A 16,629-nucleotide genomic window follows, 5' to 3' on the forward strand; every position below is an offset into this window, starting at 1 on the left:
GGAGTCGTCAGGAGGGCCTAACACAGTGTCTGGGGCAGGAGGGGGCAGCCTCCTCCTAGCGACGCTATCTCTCCACTCTTTCTTCCCCGGTCTCCAGTCAGTCACAATTAACCGGCAACAAAGCGATCAGCTTGGTGGGGACGAGGCAAAGGGAGCTGCCAGAAGGGGCGGGCGGAGGTCAGAGGTCAGGGGTCGAGAGCGCTTGGGTGGCAGCCGGACTGCAGTGGGAGGAGCTCTGGGCTCGGGGGAGGCGGGGAGCCGGGCCGAAGGGAGGCGGGAGGGGACGGCGGCGGAGGCGCGCAAGGCGTGCAGGCGGCGGGGGGGTTACGCGCCTGGTTTGGCTTGGCTTGGCTCGGCTCGGCTCCGCGGAAGAAGGCAGAGCTCGGCTGCCGGGGCCCTGCAGCGAGCCGGGTCGGCCCCACGCCGCGCCCCGCCCACTCCGCTCCGCGGAGGGCGCACCCGGGCGAGGCGGCACCGGGAGGAAAAGGCGCCAGCAGAGAGCGGCGTCAGCTGCCAACGCCGGAGGGAGACGGAGAACGCCCAGAGCCGCAGCCCACCGGCGTGGAGGCAACCCCCGCCCCTAGGCCACCTCTCGCCCGCCCCCTGCTGCGGGCCAAGGCCAGCGCCCCGCCCGGAGATGGGTAGACGCGTGGATGGCGTGGCTCTCAGCCCCGCCAGATCGCAGGAGCCAGGCGCCGGGGCGCTGCGCTGAGGCTCCCGCTTGTCGCAGCCCAGGAAGCCTGCAGGTGTCCTTGGTCGCTCGGCCGCCGCCCCGGAGACTCCTTCGCGTGCCCAGAGCCCTGCTCCCGGGAGCTGCCCCGCCCCCAAGCTCGGCGCAGCGCAGGACGCCCCGTCCGAGGCCCCCCCGCCCCGGCACGGCCCCCGCAGCGCAGCGCCCAGCGCAGCGCAGCTCCCCGCCGCTGTCGAGCCGCGGACGCAGGACCGGAGGCTCGCTCCTGCGGGCGCGCTTGTTTTCCTTGTGCCGCCTCGCCCTGCGCAGCACCCGCCCGCCCGAACGCCGCGTTCCGCTCCGCCCCGCCCGCCATCCGTGCCCTGCGCTGGATTTATGAATGGGGGGAAGAGGCCACATGCCACCGCCGCCGCCTTGTGTTGACCGCACGCAGCCCGGGCCCGCGGAGCTCCGGCTGCCGTGAGAGCGCCGGCCCGGCCCCGGCAGCCGCTTGGAGGACTTGTTGCTGCTGCGCTGCTTCCGCCGCCGCCGCCGCCGCCGCTCCCGGGTCTCGGCGGGGACTGGGAGCCGGAGGGTGGCCCGTGTGAGTGTGAGCGCGCGCAGTGCGCCTGGACAGTGCGCTTCCTCGTCTGTTGTGGGGTGCAGGGGGGCGTGTCCCGGGCCCCGAGCGTCTGGGTGTCCAGTGCTAGCGGGGGAAGTGTGTGTGTGCTAGCCCTGCCTCCCGGGCGCCTCGCTTGGGTCCGCGGCTCTCCTTTTCCCCTCCTGCCTCCCTCCCCGGCGCTGCCAGCCCAAACCCCAACCACCTGTGCCCCCGAAAAATCCAACTCCTCCCGCTCCGCGCCCCGGGGGGGAGGCAGGGGCAGGGCCACGCCGCAGAGGGGGCCGCCGCGGCCTCCTGCCTCCTCCTGGTCTTCTCCCCCTCCCCCGTCTGACGCTGCCTCCTCTGGAAGGGTGTTTGGAGGGCAGCGGCCGCCCCAAGCCGAAGCCCCGCAGCGCTTCTTATGATCAGCTCGGTGTGTGTCTCCTCCTACCGCGGGCGCAAGTCGGGGAACAAGCCTCCGTCCAAAACATGTCTGAAGGAGGAGATGGCCAAGGGCGAGGCGTCGGAGAAGATCATCATCAACGTGGGCGGCACGCGACATGAGACCTACCGCAGCACCCTGCGCACCCTACCGGGCACCCGCCTCGCCTGGCTGGCCGATCCCGACGGCGGGGGCCGGCCCGCGTCCGATGGCGGTGGTGCAGGCAGCAGCGGCGGCGGTGGCTGCGAGTTCTTCTTCGACCGGCACCCGGGCGTCTTTGCTTACGTGCTCAACTACTACCGCACGGGCAAGCTGCATTGCCCCGCCGACGTGTGCGGGCCTCTGTTTGAGGAGGAGCTCACCTTCTGGGGCATCGACGAGACCGACGTGGAGCCCTGCTGCTGGATGACCTACCGGCAGCACCGCGACGCCGAGGAGGCGCTCGACATCTTCGAGAGCCCAGACGGAGGCGGCGGGGGCGCGGGGCCCGGCGACGAGGCCGGCGACGATGAGCGGGAGCTGGCCCTGCAGCGCCTGGGGCCCCACGAGGGAGGCGCGGGCCCCGGCGCCGGGTCCGGGGGCTGCCGCGGCTGGCAGCCCCGCATGTGGGCGCTCTTCGAGGATCCCTACTCCTCCCGGGCGGCCAGGGTGAGTGGTAGGAGTCTGGGTCTTCTCTCAGACCGAGACTGACCGACTTTACCACCGCCTCCCTCCCAAATTCCCCTGCTTTCCGTGGGTCCCCAGGGGAATCATCCTCGCCCCCAACGCTTCATCAGGAGATTGCACACTTTTGCACTCCTGACTTACTACTTGGACCTAATCCCAGCTCCTGCTTTAAGGCATCCCCTCCCAGCGAGTGGGGTGCTCTTAGCTGAGCTCTTCCACCCCCTTCTTCCTGCACAGGCAGCCTCACTACATCTACTCCCAATTCCTCTGAAGGACAGAGTCCTGGAGAACTGGAATGAGGCCTTGTGCTGGGGTCAGACAGGATTTGGGGGAAAAAACTAGAGTGTAAGTGGCTACTCTGGCAGTTCCCTGTGTCCCATCTCATTGAAATCCTCCCAGCAGCTCAGTGTGCTAGGAACTGTGAGTTCTAGAGAAGGGGGCATGGGTTTCAGCCTCTTCAACCATAACAGGCAGAACTGGGACCAGAACCCAGACCTCTCAACCAGGTTTGGGAGAGCCCTTCTTTTTCCCAGGAAGATAAGTCAAGATGCCTGCCCCATGCCACGCCCCTGAGGCTTCCTGGACACCTGGGTTGTCCTGGCCTCTGCTGGGATGAGGGGAGAGTCAGACAGGAAGAGCGTAATGTTGCGGGCCCTTCAGGCTCCCGCAGCCAGTGGCCAGCCACAGGCTGCCTGGTGATGATCCCAGATTTGTTGCCGCTTCTTTCTTCCTACTGCAGCACAAATTGGCTTCCCAGAAAGCCCTGGTTCAGGTTACTGCTTGAAATAGGTGATGGGGATGGGGGCAGGGGGGAGAAGTGTAGGTTGATTTAGGCAAGATCTAGTCCCTTCCCACCATCCCCTCCCCAGGTCAGTCCAGTTTCCCCTAACCCGCTTAGGTGGAAGGCGGTAGTGGGGAAGGTAGGCTTGGGCATCTAAAAAGAAAAAAACACCCATGAAGGATGGCTTTAGATTCTTTAAAAAAAGAGACCCCTGGGGGTTGGTGTCTGATCTCATGGCTGGCAGCCTGAAGCCTGGCTGGGGTCTGTCTGGGAGACAGGAAAGAGCAGCGTGATGTGTTGGGTCTGGGGACTGCCCCCTGCTGTGGAAGCTGGTAGTTTCCTCTGGCATCCCAGGTCGTCATGTTAGTGAGTCTCAGAGCCCTGCCGCACTCCCCAGCACCTCCTGTGCTGGGCTTCAACCCAGTCATGGAAGAAAAAGTTACACTCCCCTCACCCCCCCAGGGGAGGGCAGGAGATTGGGAAACGGGGCTGCAGGGAGGGGCTAGGCTGGCATAAATGCTCTACCAGGGCACATGCATCTCCTGCGTGGAAGAGGAGGGAGGAGCAGAGGGCTCTGGCTGAGGCGTACCATCCCAGGGCAGCCACTGGAAGGTAGGGGCCTTCTTCCGGGACTGAGAGCAAAGCTAGGGTGCTGCTTCTGTTTGCTCTGGCCCTGGCTGACTGTGAGTCCCATGGGCTTCTCATGTAGTCCTCTAACCCTGCTAGTGTTCGCTCTCGGCTGGGTGCACGAGGGCAGAGACAAGTGCAGATCCTTCAGGCTCTTTCGGAGTTGGGGGTGAGGGAGGAGAAGGCAGATTTAGCTTGATGGAGTTGGGCAAAGGGGGCAAGCCAGGGAGGCAGGAATAAGATGAGGTGGTTAGGGGCCCTATTTCCGAGCATTCTGGGGCCTCTGAGGACTTTACATCTGCTCAGGTTCCTCCCCCTTTGATTCCAAGGGGCTGTACCATCAGTGAGTTTATTTTCTCCTCAACTCACTGCAGAGTGGTCCAGCCGGGGCTCTCTGCGTAAGCTCAGAGCCTGGTTAGCCCCTGGAAATCCTCCAGGAGCCCAAGATACTTGGCCCTTTTGATGTAGAATCACAGCAGCCAGGGCCATCCAGTTGAGGTCAGAAGTTTGGGGCTGGGCTGGGTAAATTCTTCCCACTTAACGAAGAAACCAGGATTCAGGGATGTTAAGTGTCATCACAGATCCTTAACTAATAAATAATAGAGCCAGCAAATCACCCCAAGTATCCTGCCTTCTGGTTGTTAATACTGATGTGCACAGCTACACGGAGCTTTGGTGGCACTCATGCCAGAAGGGGCTTGCCTCCTGCTGAGAGGCACAGGCAAAGGCAAGCCTTTAGCTGTTCCTGGGACATACAAGTGAGAATACAAAAGTTTAAAAAATTAATTGATAAACAACTGCCGTTTATTGAGCACACCATGCAGGTACTTTGCGTTAATCTCTAATCCTCCCAGTAAACTTACAGCAGAGGTATTATCCCCATTTAATAGACTGAGGCTGTGAGAGGGTAAACAACTTGCCTGAGGTCACACAGCTAGAGAGTGGTGGGCTGTGACTCAAAGCCAGGGCTCCCTCACTACCCAGCCCTTGCTCCTCGGATGATAACATGTTCTTGCCACTGAAGGAGGCTTTTTTTGAGGTGGAGCGATTGTTACTCTGGTCTGGGAGGTGGCCTGAGGTTTTGTACCTCCTGTAGATGACATCAGAAAACCAGGGGGCAGTTGGGGACATCAGAAGGAACACTTACTCGGTTACGCCTCCAGGTCTGAGGGTCTGAGGTGCAGGGGTTCTGGGGCTATGCCCTCCCTGCTCTGTTTACCCCAGGCCAATAATACCCCCTGCCCCTGTGCTGTCCCCTGGGTCTGTGCGCATACCTCCCCTCCCTCGGCCTCCTCCCTGTCTCCCTGGAGGAAGAGGGGGAGGGGCCTGCAGCACTGCGGTGGTCTTGGGGTGCTCACCGAGGGCCAGTAAGGGCAGAGGAGCAGAGCGCTGCCCCGGGCATCTCTTCGCATACAGCAGCTGGTCATTTGAGTAGTGCGTTATGACAGGAACAAAACAGATACAAACGGAAAGTGAACTGAGCTGATTATGGGAGCCTGTTGCCTAGCTACCGGCCTGGCCCGCAGAGCCATTCCTGTTCAGGCAGGCTCCAGCCTGGGTGCTCACCCTGCTCCCTTCACAGCGGCTGGGTCCATGGGCGGCTGCTGCTGTGGTTCTGTTCCCATGGCCTGACCTGGGAGCAAGCACAGGAGGCAGGCTGGTCCTGTCCCCCTCTGCCCATTGCCCATGGTCCCAGGCAGAGGGAGGGCTCAGCAATGGCGAGGGTGGCTTCCCAGACTGAGGCGGACCAGTCAGGGTTTGGGCAGCAACCGGACCTCTAGAATCAGGCCTTCCTCCTTTTCTGAGGGCAGACAGGAGGCCTGATGAATGGGACCCTGGGACACTCACCTCCCTCATCCCCAGTCTCCAGAGGTCCCAGGGGCTGAGCTGGCTTTAGTCCAGTTATCGGCCCTATTAAGGATGATAGTTCTCCTTTGGCTAAATCAGTACCTAGATTGAGTTTTCTCATAGTGTTTCCCCTCTGAGTAGAGGAGGTGACCCCACAGGATCCCACTGCCCCAGGAGGCAGCTGCAACTGGGGTTTCATACTGCTTGGGCATCCACTCTGCCAGCTGTCAGATGCTGGCACACCTGCACTTTTTTCTAAGATCTGACCCATGTGAGGCAGGGATTATTAACCTCAGCTTACAGAGAAGGAAACGGAGACCCAGAGGGGCTTGTTCAAGGTCGCATAGCTGGTGGTAGAACTAGGATCCAAGCCCAGATCTTGTGCATCCACGTCTGTGCTTGTCCCCTGCTTCGGCCGCCTCCTGGGGCTTCTGCTTGGAGAGGGTCTCTGACTTCAGGAGGGCCTTTCGGGGAGGGGAGGGCCCTTCTGCTCTCCTCCCATCCCTTCACTTCCCCCTCCAAACTAAAGCCCCCGTCTCCTTGCTCCCTAGAATTGCTCACACCTGAGCTTGCTTTCTCTTTCTTTCCCTCACTGTGGGGCTTTTTATAGGACAGAAAGAAAGGGGGCTTGGTTAAGAGAAGAGACTAGGTGTTCCGTGGCCCAGGCAGAGGAATGAAACCGAGGCCTTCTAGGAAGGAAATGCAGAGCTTGCTTCCTGCTCACCCCATCTGAAGGCCCCAGCTTCTCCGGCCTGGGTGCTGCCTGGGACCAGCCAGCCGGTGGGCATGACAGGCTTCCGAGTGAGGGCCAGGACTCGCAGTCCCATGCCCTCTGGGTGAGGAAGGGCCAGGAACCTGAGCCCAGGAGGCTGGGTGCCCCAGCTTCCGCAGCACCCTTAGGAGGGCAGTGCCAGCATGCCCCAGGGCAGTCGCTCTACCGCCTTCCCGGGAGCGGAAGCAATGTTAGGCCAAGGGCTGCAGGCCTCCCCCCACCCCTGCCCTCAGGCAGCCTCCCAGTCTCCTCCTGGGTTTGTTTTCTGTTTTCCTCTCTTGTTCTGAACAGACCAACATTTGTCTCTGAACATCTTGTCTCTGGATGACGAGGTGTTTCTGCTTGTCACCACTTGGGGTGGGGTGTAAAGTGGGGGAAGGGATAAAATAAACTTGGGCTATTTTGGAGAGTTGGGGGAAGAGCAGGCAGGAACAGAGGCAGCTGGGCCTTGGGAACCGGGAGCCCCCAGGCCCTTCACCTCCACCTGTGGTCAGTGTCAGCCTGGGATGCTGGGCACAAGGGTACTCAAGCCACCTTTGTTCCTTGGCAGCCAGCCTGCCACGACCTGGCCCAGCTCCCTGCTGGGGATTTCTCTGGGCTGGGTGAAGGTTACTGGCCCTTGGCAGGCGTCCCCATCAGGCAACTGGCTTGACCCATCCCTGAGAGCCGCAGAGTCTTGAGAGCCCAGGTGCCTGGAGGGATTCCTAGGCATCCCTTTGTCATCTCTAGTCCCAGTTAGTGAGGCTGATGATCTCTCCTCGTGACAGGCTCTCTAGGACCAGGAGAGGGAGCAGGCAGTCAGCTTGGCTTCAGTCATTCAGAAAACATTTATTGAGCACTTACTACCTGCCAGACACCAGGCTGGCCTCTATAAATATAAAGATGAGTTAGAGGTGGTCCCTGTTCCTAAAGAGAACCATATCAGGTGGAGTAGGTGGCAGCTGGGGAAAATTGAGTGACAAGAAATGGTAATAATAATACAAGATAGATCAGGAGAGGGGCCACAGTAGTCTTAAAAAATGAAGTTCAATAGGAGGTGAGAGGGGGAAGTGATAAAGCCCACCTCTGTGTGAGATGAGGGTTTGTTTGTTTGGAGGGGGTTGGTATGCAGGGAAGCTTCAACAAGGAAATAGAAGTTAAACTGGGTAGGCCCTGCATGATAGTGACTTAGCTTCCTTAAATAATTTTTAGAAGGAAGCCAGTTATAAATAAATATATAAATAAATATTCAATGTGGGTAGTGCTTAACCATGCAGAGTTAGGGAAGAAGGGAATTTCCTGGCCAGGGGACCAGCCAGAGCAGAGATAGGACAGCATGGGACAGAAAGTCTAAGGGGCAGGGGTGTTTTGACGGATAGGCAAGAACCTGGAATTGCATTTGTCTGGATAAGTTCTTGGCCAGTGATATGGACTGGACTGAATTCCTTCTGGGGCTGGGACTCATCGGCTCTAGGCAGCCAAGTGGCCCTGAGAGGCCCCAGGTGCTAGCTTGGCAGGGGCTGAGCATGGTAGAGGCTGGCTCTGACACCGGAACCAGAGGGTCCTGGCTCAGGATGGGAAGGCCCAGGGCCAGCCAGGTTCTGCTCTTGGGCAGCCCATGAAGGGAGAGGAGCTGGGGTCCCTCGGCTGGGACCTGGGCATCATAGTACAGGTCCTCACCCAGGAGCCCAGGGACAGCTCAGAGATGCCTTGCCTGGCACACTTCCTCTTCTTCCCTGCTTCTCAGCCCGCAGGGCTGCCCACTCCCTTTCCAGCACCACCTGGGCACTAGGATCTCACTTCCCCAGAAGGCTTAGCTCCTCATCCCATCCCCTCAGATCTTCCTCTGCAAGTGTCTTTGGCTGTGTTCTCAAATTTCTCTTCTCCTACACTTCATCCTTAATATAGGTTTTTGGGCATGAGTCTTCTTATGTTTATCTGTCCATCTGTCTCCTTGGCCCTTCCTCCTTGGGCTCCCCTCCCCTGCTCCTGCTGATTGTATTCAGTTCCCAATGACTGGTGTCTGTCACCTCCTCCCCACCCCCCCCAACCCAGCCTCTGCCAGATTTCTGAGCCACTCTAGGCTCGGTGGTAAGTTTTACAAATATCATTTCTTTTAATCCTCAAAATAACCCTATAAGATAGGTACTCTTATCCCTTCAATACATGAAGTATGCTAGTAGCCTCAGGGCCTTTGCACTGCCTGTTCCCGCTGCTTCTGGAATTCTGCTGGATCTTCACATAACTCATTCCCTCACTCCTTCAGGTCTCTGCTTCGATGTCACCTTGGCACTGAGGCCTTGCCTGACCACCCTATTTGAAATAGCTCCCCCACCCTCACACTTCTTAACCTCCTTTCTTTTTATTTTTCTCCCTCTTATACCATCTGACATACTATACTTATTTGTTGACAGTCTCCTTCCACTGGAATGGAAGGTCTAAGGGGCGGGGGTGTTTTGTTTCCTGCTGTTCCACAGCACCCAGAGCAGTGTCTGGCACATAGTAGGTACTCAATTTTCCATTTTGTGAACAAAGATCCTAAGGCTCAGAGAGGGTAAGTAACTTGCCCAAGGTCTGGGCAGTAAGTAGCGGAGCCGGACTTGCGTCCAGAAGTGTGTGACTTTACATTTCCGCCAGGGACAGTCGTGGGATGAGCTCAGTGAAGGAGGCTGGTCACAGGGCTGGCCCACCAGCTGAACAACCTGGGTCTCTGGAGATAGAGGGGTCCCCAACAGGATACAGCCAGCCAGTGTGAGGGGCCCAAGGGAGCAGGAAGCTCGAAGGAGCAGCACTGTCCTTCACAGAGGCTAGGACCCTCCTGTCCAGGGTGGCGAGACCCTCCTGTATCCTCCCAGCTGGCAGGAGAGGGGCTGCTACTGGCCAAACTAGTTCACACGAGCGGTTTTCTGCTTGGGCAGTTTTGGCTTTTGTTTTCTTGGGCTGCACCGTGCGGCATGCGGGATCCCAGTTCCCCCTCCAGGGATCGAACCCACGCCCACCGCAGTGGAAGCGGAGAGTCTTAACCACTGGACCGCCAGGGAAGTCCCTGCTTGGGCAGTGTTGACTTCCAGCAGAATCCATGCCTTCTGTCCCCACACGGTGGAAAGAACGGACAGCTTCGGCTATGGGAACCAGCCAGGTCACTTCTCCCCAGGCCTCAGTTTCATCACCTGTAAAACAGCAGAAAGGGCATTGAGTTCAATGACCTTCCGAGTCCCTTTCTCTTCTGTGAAGCAAAGGCTTTGCGATATTTTGGGCTCCAGATCCAACTCGTCCTCAGAAGCTGCGCGCGGGTGTTCACGGAGGCCCCCTCACCTCCTCAGCTCTGTCACCATTCATTGAGCACTTACTGTATGCCAGGCACTTGCTGTGTAGAAGCTCATTTAATCCTACAGTAACACTACTGGGGGCACTAGTAGTGTCCCATTTTGTAGCGAAGAAACAGGCACAGAGTGCACCGTTTCCCTGACTAAGTGGCAGTGCTGGGATGAGGCACCCAGGCAGCTGACCCCAGGGCTCCTTAACTCTCCTTTGCCCTCAGTCTCAGCTCCCCGAGGCCGCACAGCCCCATGTGTGGCAGGGGCCAATGGGGAGCGCTCTGAGGGGCCCTGCCAGCCTCGCAGGATGGGCCAGGGTTGGGGGAGCGGCACTGGATAGGAGGCTCAGGTGTGAGGCCTTGACCTCTAAGCTGGGTGATGCTGCTGCAGCCGCTGCCTCCTCACTGGTCCCTTTCAGGTCCCAGTCAAGGGTTGAAAGCAGAATGAAAGCAGTATCCCTGCCACCAAAGGGAAAAGCCCTGGTGAAAGGCACTGATTGCAAGCAGAGCCACCACTTACAAAATAACTTGGCTTGGGGAATAATTTAGGGCCCTGAAGGGGTACCTGTAACTTCGGGACCCACCTGGGGCAGCCTGCCAGAGCACAGCCCACTGCATCTATCACCACTTGGCCTTAGGTCTACCTGTCTGCTCAGGGAGTGAGGGCTTCCTGGGACCAGCCTGGAGGGGCCACAAGGGAGACTGAGGCCCCATGTAGGTTTCATCAGGGAGGAGTGGATTGTCCCCATCTGTTTGGTCAGAGAGGCCAAGAGGAAAGAGCTCTGAGCTGTGAGTCAAGAGACCTGCCCTCAGTTTAATCCTCAACAAGTCATTTGCCCTGTCTTGTGCCTCTGTTGACCCTGAGAAATGGACACATGTGGCTCCCCTTTCCCTGTCCGCATCCTCTGAGAGGGTGGCAGTGAGGGGTAGAAGTAAGTAGATGGGATGGTTCTGTGTTAAAAAAAAAAAAAAAAAATGAGTGAACACTGCAGGAATTCAGGGGGTTGTTCCCTAATGCAGGAGGGAGGAGTGGTTTGCACCCACTGGGCCTGCTGCAGAAGGAGCCCTTGGGGTGGAGTTGAGGAAGGCACCTTGGCCCTGCTGGTGAGAGAGTGGCCCTGGCCACAGCACCGCCCTGCCCTCCCCTCCCCTTCCCTCCCTGCGCCCTCTACTCAGCCCCTGGGCAGCTCTTCCTGAACTTGTTTTTCCAAATCACCAATTAACTTCACGCTGGGCTCCCAGGTGGGCCAACTCTCCTGGCTAACCTTTCCTCAGAAGAGCACAAGCTTCTGCTTCCCAGGCTTCCTGGCAGACCTGGGATGTGCTGGCCCCACCCCTTACCCCAACCCCCTCTGCTTGGGAGGGCGGTGCCAGGACTCGCGGTTCCCAGCATCACCATGGCCACTGGACAGGTGCCTCCACCAGCTCATCTCTGGATGGCCCTCGAGAGCCCACAGGCTGGAGCTATTTGCCTAATGCCCATGTCAGCCCATATCGTCTTGACAGCCCATTTGTCAGGGGAAGAAAAATGAAACCAGAAAGGGAACTTGAAATTCACCTTCACGGGGCAGGGAGGAGAAGCAGGCAAGAGAAACTCCAGGCAGAGTTGTCAAGTGGAAAAGGGTGTCTGTGGTCTGCTACCCTGCTTCTCCTAACTTGCCGTAACTGATCAACCTGTCCAAGTGTAAATAAGATAAGTCTTACTGTGTGGCGGGTGTCTGTCCCAAGCCAAATGTACACATTCCTAAGAGTGAAATAGCAGTCATCAGGGAGCTGGCTGGGAGCAGTGTTGACAATTCAGAGAAGACTTTCCTGGGTCTATGAACTGACCCTGCCTGGGAGGTGTGAAGAGAAGGTACGGCCCCTGAGTTAAACAGTGCTGAGTTCAAGTCTGGTTTCCATCCCTTCCAGGCTGTGTGACCTCAGGCAAGTATATAACCTCTCTGATCTTCAGTTCCTCCTTTGGAAAATGGGATGATGGGGCCTACCTCACAGGGAGGACTGAAGATGCTAACACATATAGAGTGCCCAAGTATGCCAGGCACAGAATAGACGGATAATGAATGTTCATTCCCAAAGTTCCCCCCTCAGACTCGCTCCTGCTCCAGAAGCCCTTGGAGGTGCTACTTCTTGCTTCATTTTCCCAGATCCCCCTGTATTCTCCACTGGTGTTTTGCAGTACTAAGAACAAGTTGTGCCCACCCACCTCACCCATCTCGGTGCAGACTCCCAGGGAGGGAAGCATCTCTGAGAGGCATCATTAGACAGGGGGCAATGCTATGGCCAGGTGGAAATCAGAGTGGGGCAGGCAATGGGGGTTGCCAAGGGGTCGTGGGGCCACAGTCCTCCCTCATCTATCTAAGCTTGGCCCGCTGCTCAGGGAGGAAGCCCATCCCCACCCACCAAGCAGGACAGGCAACAGCAGGGGGCATGGACTCCAGCAAGGAGCACCCTGACAGTGGTGAATGGCATCACATGAATAACAGATGAAGCCTCCGTAATTGGTGTTATTACACATGCATTTCATCTCCATTCATAATGATTGGACACTTAAACCCAGCCATTCCTCTGCTGAATGCCGCTGTCATCATTCTAGCCGAGATCCCAGCAGCTGTCCAGATCAGCTGTTGCCACACTCTGATCCCAATGGGTGCAGTTTATTTTTTGTTGGCGCTCAGTGTCCCAGGAAATGTCAGTTCTCGGGAAGGGGAGGGGTGGCTATTCTGGGCAGACTACCCTGTCTCCTGCCCTGGAGCAGGTTGTCTTTCTTCAGACGCTTCTCACTGTCTGGGCAGTCGGCTCAGACATCCTAGGGTGAGAGGCAGGCAGGAGGGGCTGGGACTTGGGGCTTGAGGAGGTGGGTCACGGCCGGAGCTTAATAGGTAGAATGCCAGCCCCCTGCCTCTAAGCATATCCCTTAATGTAGTGGCCCTCACAATTTAGTGTGTATCAATTACCTGGAAGGATTGTTGAAACATTACTGGACCCTCTGCCCAGCATTTGTCATTCAGTAGGTTTGGGTGGGGCCCGAGACTTTGCATTTCTAACTAGTTCCCAGGTGATGCTGATGCGCTGGTCCAGGTCCTCACTTTGAGGAAAACTGCCTTAAAGCCTAGTTACTTGAGGTGTGGTCTGTGGACAAGCAGCCTCACCTGAAAGCTTGTTAGAAATGCAGAATCACAGGCCCTGCCCCAGACCTCCTGAATCAGAATGGCATTTTAACAAGGTTCCCGGAGGATTTATACAGCCATTACAGTTTGAGAAGCCTCAAAGCACGATCGATCGGGTTAGAGGTGGGCAGAGCCAGGCGGTAGGCAGGGCCAGGCAGCTATTGTCCTCTGTTCAGTTCCTTCCAGCCAAAGGCAGCCTCTAACTTCTGGGCACCATGACAAGGATTGGGACATACTGCCTTAAAGCAAGCAAGCAGAGGGATAAAGACCCTCTGGGGACGGAATTCCAGCCCCAGACTGTGTACCTTAATCCCACCTCTCACCACCTAACAGACTGCCTGGTGACCCACGGCCCCTCCCTCTACAGGCTGAGGGCCCTGTCCCTGCTGGGTGCATCTGTCCCTGACAGCTGCCTTCACTCTCCTCCCCGCCCATAGGTGGTGGCCTTTGCCTCTCTCTTCTTCATCCTGGTGTCCATCACCACCTTCTGCCTGGAGACCCACGAGGCCTTCAACATCGACCGCAACGTGACGGAGATCCACAGAGTGGGGAACACTACCAGCGTGCGCTTCCGGCGGGAGGTGGAAACGGAGCCCATCCTGACCTACATCGAGGGAGTGTGCGTGCTGTGGTTCACGCTGGAGTTCCTGGTGCGCATCGTGTGCTGCCCCGACACACTGGACTTCGTTAAGAACCTGCTCAACATCATCGACTTCGTGGCCATCCTGCCCTTCTACCTGGAGGTGGGGCTGAGCGGCCTGTCGTCCAAGGCGGCTCGCGACGTTCTGGGCTTCCTGCGCGTCGTGCGCTTCGTGCGCATCCTGCGCATCTTCAAGCTTACGCGCCACTTCGTGGGGCTGCGCGTGCTGGGCCACACCCTGCGTGCCAGCACCAACGAGTTCCTGCTGCTCATCATCTTCCTGGCCCTGGGCGTGCTTATCTTCGCCACCATGATCTATTACGCGGAGCGCATCGGCGCCAGGCCTTCCGACCCGCGGGGCAATGATCACACCGACTTCAAGAACATCCCCATCGGCTTCTGGTGGGCCGTGGTCACCATGACGACGCTGGGCTACGGGGACATGTACCCCAAGACGTGGTCAGGCATGCTGGTGGGGGCGCTGTGTGCACTGGCCGGCGTGCTCACCATTGCCATGCCCGTGCCTGTCATTGTCAACAACTTCGGCATGTACTACTCTCTGGCCATGGCCAAGCAGAAGCTGCCCAAGAAACGGAAGAAGCACGTACCTCGGCCGCCTCAGCTGGAGTCGCCCATTTACTGCAAGTCGCAGGAGACCTCGCCCAGGGACAGTACCTACAGTGATGCCAGCCCCCCTGCCCCAGAAGAGGGTGTGGTTGAGAGGAAACGGGCAGGTGAGATTGGGGGTTGGGAAGGAAAGCCACCTCTCCCCCAGTGGCCAGGGGAGTTCCCAGGTGAAACTCAGCCCTTGGAACTTGGGATTGTGCTTTTATTGCTCTGGACTTCCCTAAATATAAGGCGTGCCTTTATGAGGGCACTGTATTGAGGCTGAATATCTATTCTCTGATAGCTTCCTGAACATCAGACTCTGTGGAGTGAGTATCCCACTAAATTTAGGCTGCTATGGGCAGTGCATGGGGCTGTAAATTAGAAGCCTGGGTTTCTAATCCCATCTTGGCCATTGCGCTGTGTGCCCACAGGCCAGTCACTCACCCTCTCTGGGCATAGACTCCTCACCTGTAAAACGGGAATGCTGTCAATGTCTTACCCCGACTTTGACGAGACCCAAACGAATGATGGCTATGAACGTCCTTTAAGAAGTTAAAACCACTTTACAAATATCAGGCGCTGTCATTATTAGCTGGAGAGTAGGGCAGCTGTTCTTCTGAGGAGAATCAACACATGAATCATTTCTTTCCAAACGTTCCAGTCTAGTGTCTCTTGGCCTGATAAATGTGATAACGTAATGGCAGTGGGAGGCTGCCTTCTGTTTGGCACAAGCTAGATTGAGTCCTGGGCTCGGGGTTTAACATGGGACGGAAGGGAACCAAGAGGGAGCAGCCCAGACAGTGTTGGGAGAGGGGAAAGGAAAGGTGGAAGAAACTGGGAGCTGCATCCTGGAACGGGAGGACCTGAGGGTCTGAATCGTGCTCTTCAAGGATGAAAAAGGCCACCCCAGGAAAGCTTGCTTCTACCTGAGTCAAGAGTGAAAGGAAATTGGCTTCACCCACAGCAACGTGAAGTTAGGTTGGAGAGTGGGAACCCAACTGTTAGGTACGGGATGGGCTCCTGAGGGAGGTATGGGATTCCTAGCATGGGGGGCCATTGGATGCCAGGCCACTGGGGAGCTGGGCGGGGGGAGGGCAGTGCCAGGAGACTAAGGTAGCAGCTCCTGTCTCGGCTCTGGGGGCAAAGTGGGACTTGTCCTTGTGGGGAGGTGCCTGACTTGGGACATTCACCTGTGGCCTGTTAGTGGGTGCCCATCCTACGTGTTGGAGCCACTCACTCCCTGGGGTCATTCAAGGGCCCGGGTCCTTCAAAGACCTTGATGGAACAGCACCCATTAGGCCCCCCTCTTCTCCCCCACCAAAATGGTACCCTCTTCCCCAATCCCTGAACATAAATCTCCCAGCCAGTACCCCAGGGAATTTCAGCTCTACCCTGAGGTCCATTCAGGGCTCAGAGGGTAACTTAATATCAAAATGTACAAGTCCCTAGGCTGGCTCCGCAATACCTATGGCGCCATGAGCCGTTCCTTAGCCTGACTCTAACTGCTCGGTCACAGAAAGGGCATTCCTGGCCACTGCCTTCAGACCAAGGAGCCCCCCTTCTCCAGATCCCAGGGCTCAGCTCTCATCTGTGCTGCTGCGTGCCTGGCAGAGCAGGGTTGGGACAAAGAGCCCACAGCAGTAGGAGCTGAATTGGAGCCTCTTCCCCTCGGGGTCCTCCCCAGACACAGGGGAGCCCCGAGAGCAGAGGGCTCTAAATCCTTCAGGCACTGACTCTGGCTTGGATGCCTGGTGAACAAGAATAAGTGCCTTCGGGTGGTCCAGGAAGACAGCTGCGGAAGCCACGCTGACAGTTTAACCCTGGCAGTGCTACCCCTCACCCCAACAAGCCAGGCGTTCTCCTAGGGAATGCAAACTCATCCGAGTGTCAGCCTGAGCCAGACCCAAGGAAGAAGCCGACTCTGCTGCCTGCCTTGGACTGATCTCAAAGGGCCAACTGGGGGAGTCCCTGCTTTTAGGGTATCTGTGGCCCTGGCCAAGGCTGGGAGGGAAGCCCACATCCTGTCCCCTGCCCACCAGGACCAGACCCACTAGCTGGCTCTGGCAACACTCTCCCCTCGGGTTGGGTAAGTGATACTTTAGGTCTGGGATCCGCCCTCATGCAGCCTTCTTTCTGTCTGCCCCTTTAGACTCCAAGCAGAACGGCGATGCCAGCGCGGTGCTGTCAGACGAGGAGGGAGCCGGCCTCACCCAGCCCCTGGCCTCCGCCCGCACCCCGGAGGAGCGCCGGGCCCTGCGACGCTCCGGCACCCGAGACAGAAACAAGAAGGCAGCTGCCTGCTTCCTGCTCAGCGCTGGGGACTTTGCCTGTGCCGATGGTAGTGTCCGGAAAGGTATGGCTCCCCAGGCTGGGCAGGGGGGTAGCCCCCACGGAGCTGAGTCTCCCCAGTGTCCCCCATGGAGCTTGAGGTCTCCTCCTCCTCTGAGGCCATGGACACCATCTCCTCTGCCTCGGATGCGCCCTCGCTTTTAGGATGGGTCCCCTGAT

The 16,629-nt window shown here is 58.0% G+C and overlaps 1 protein-coding gene across 8 annotated transcripts in view; it reads left to right on the forward strand.

The window, feature by feature from the left end:
• Nucleotides 1-1,397: 1,397 nt before the first annotated feature.
• Nucleotides 1,398-16,629, forward strand: part of KCNC4 (potassium voltage-gated channel subfamily C member 4) — a 62,463-nt gene continuing 47,231 nt past the window's right edge. For all 8 annotated transcript variants that reach the window (XM_036856464.1, XM_036856514.1, XM_036856493.1 and 5 more), the window contains exons 1-3: nucleotides 1,398-2,361; nucleotides 13,310-14,246; nucleotides 16,271-16,474. In XM_036856464.1, the coding sequence (XP_036712359.1) occupies nucleotides 1,693-2,361; nucleotides 13,310-14,246; nucleotides 16,271-16,474 (1,810 nt within the window). In that variant the 5' untranslated portion in view covers nucleotides 1,398-1,692. The remainder of the gene's footprint in view (nucleotides 2,362-13,309; nucleotides 14,247-16,270; nucleotides 16,475-16,629) is intronic.

The sequence above is a fragment of the Balaenoptera musculus genome, chromosome 1 (assembly GCF_009873245.2).
Source record: "Balaenoptera musculus isolate JJ_BM4_2016_0621 chromosome 1, mBalMus1.pri.v3, whole genome shotgun sequence".
Lineage (NCBI taxonomy): Eukaryota > Metazoa > Chordata > Mammalia > Artiodactyla > Balaenopteridae > Balaenoptera > Balaenoptera musculus.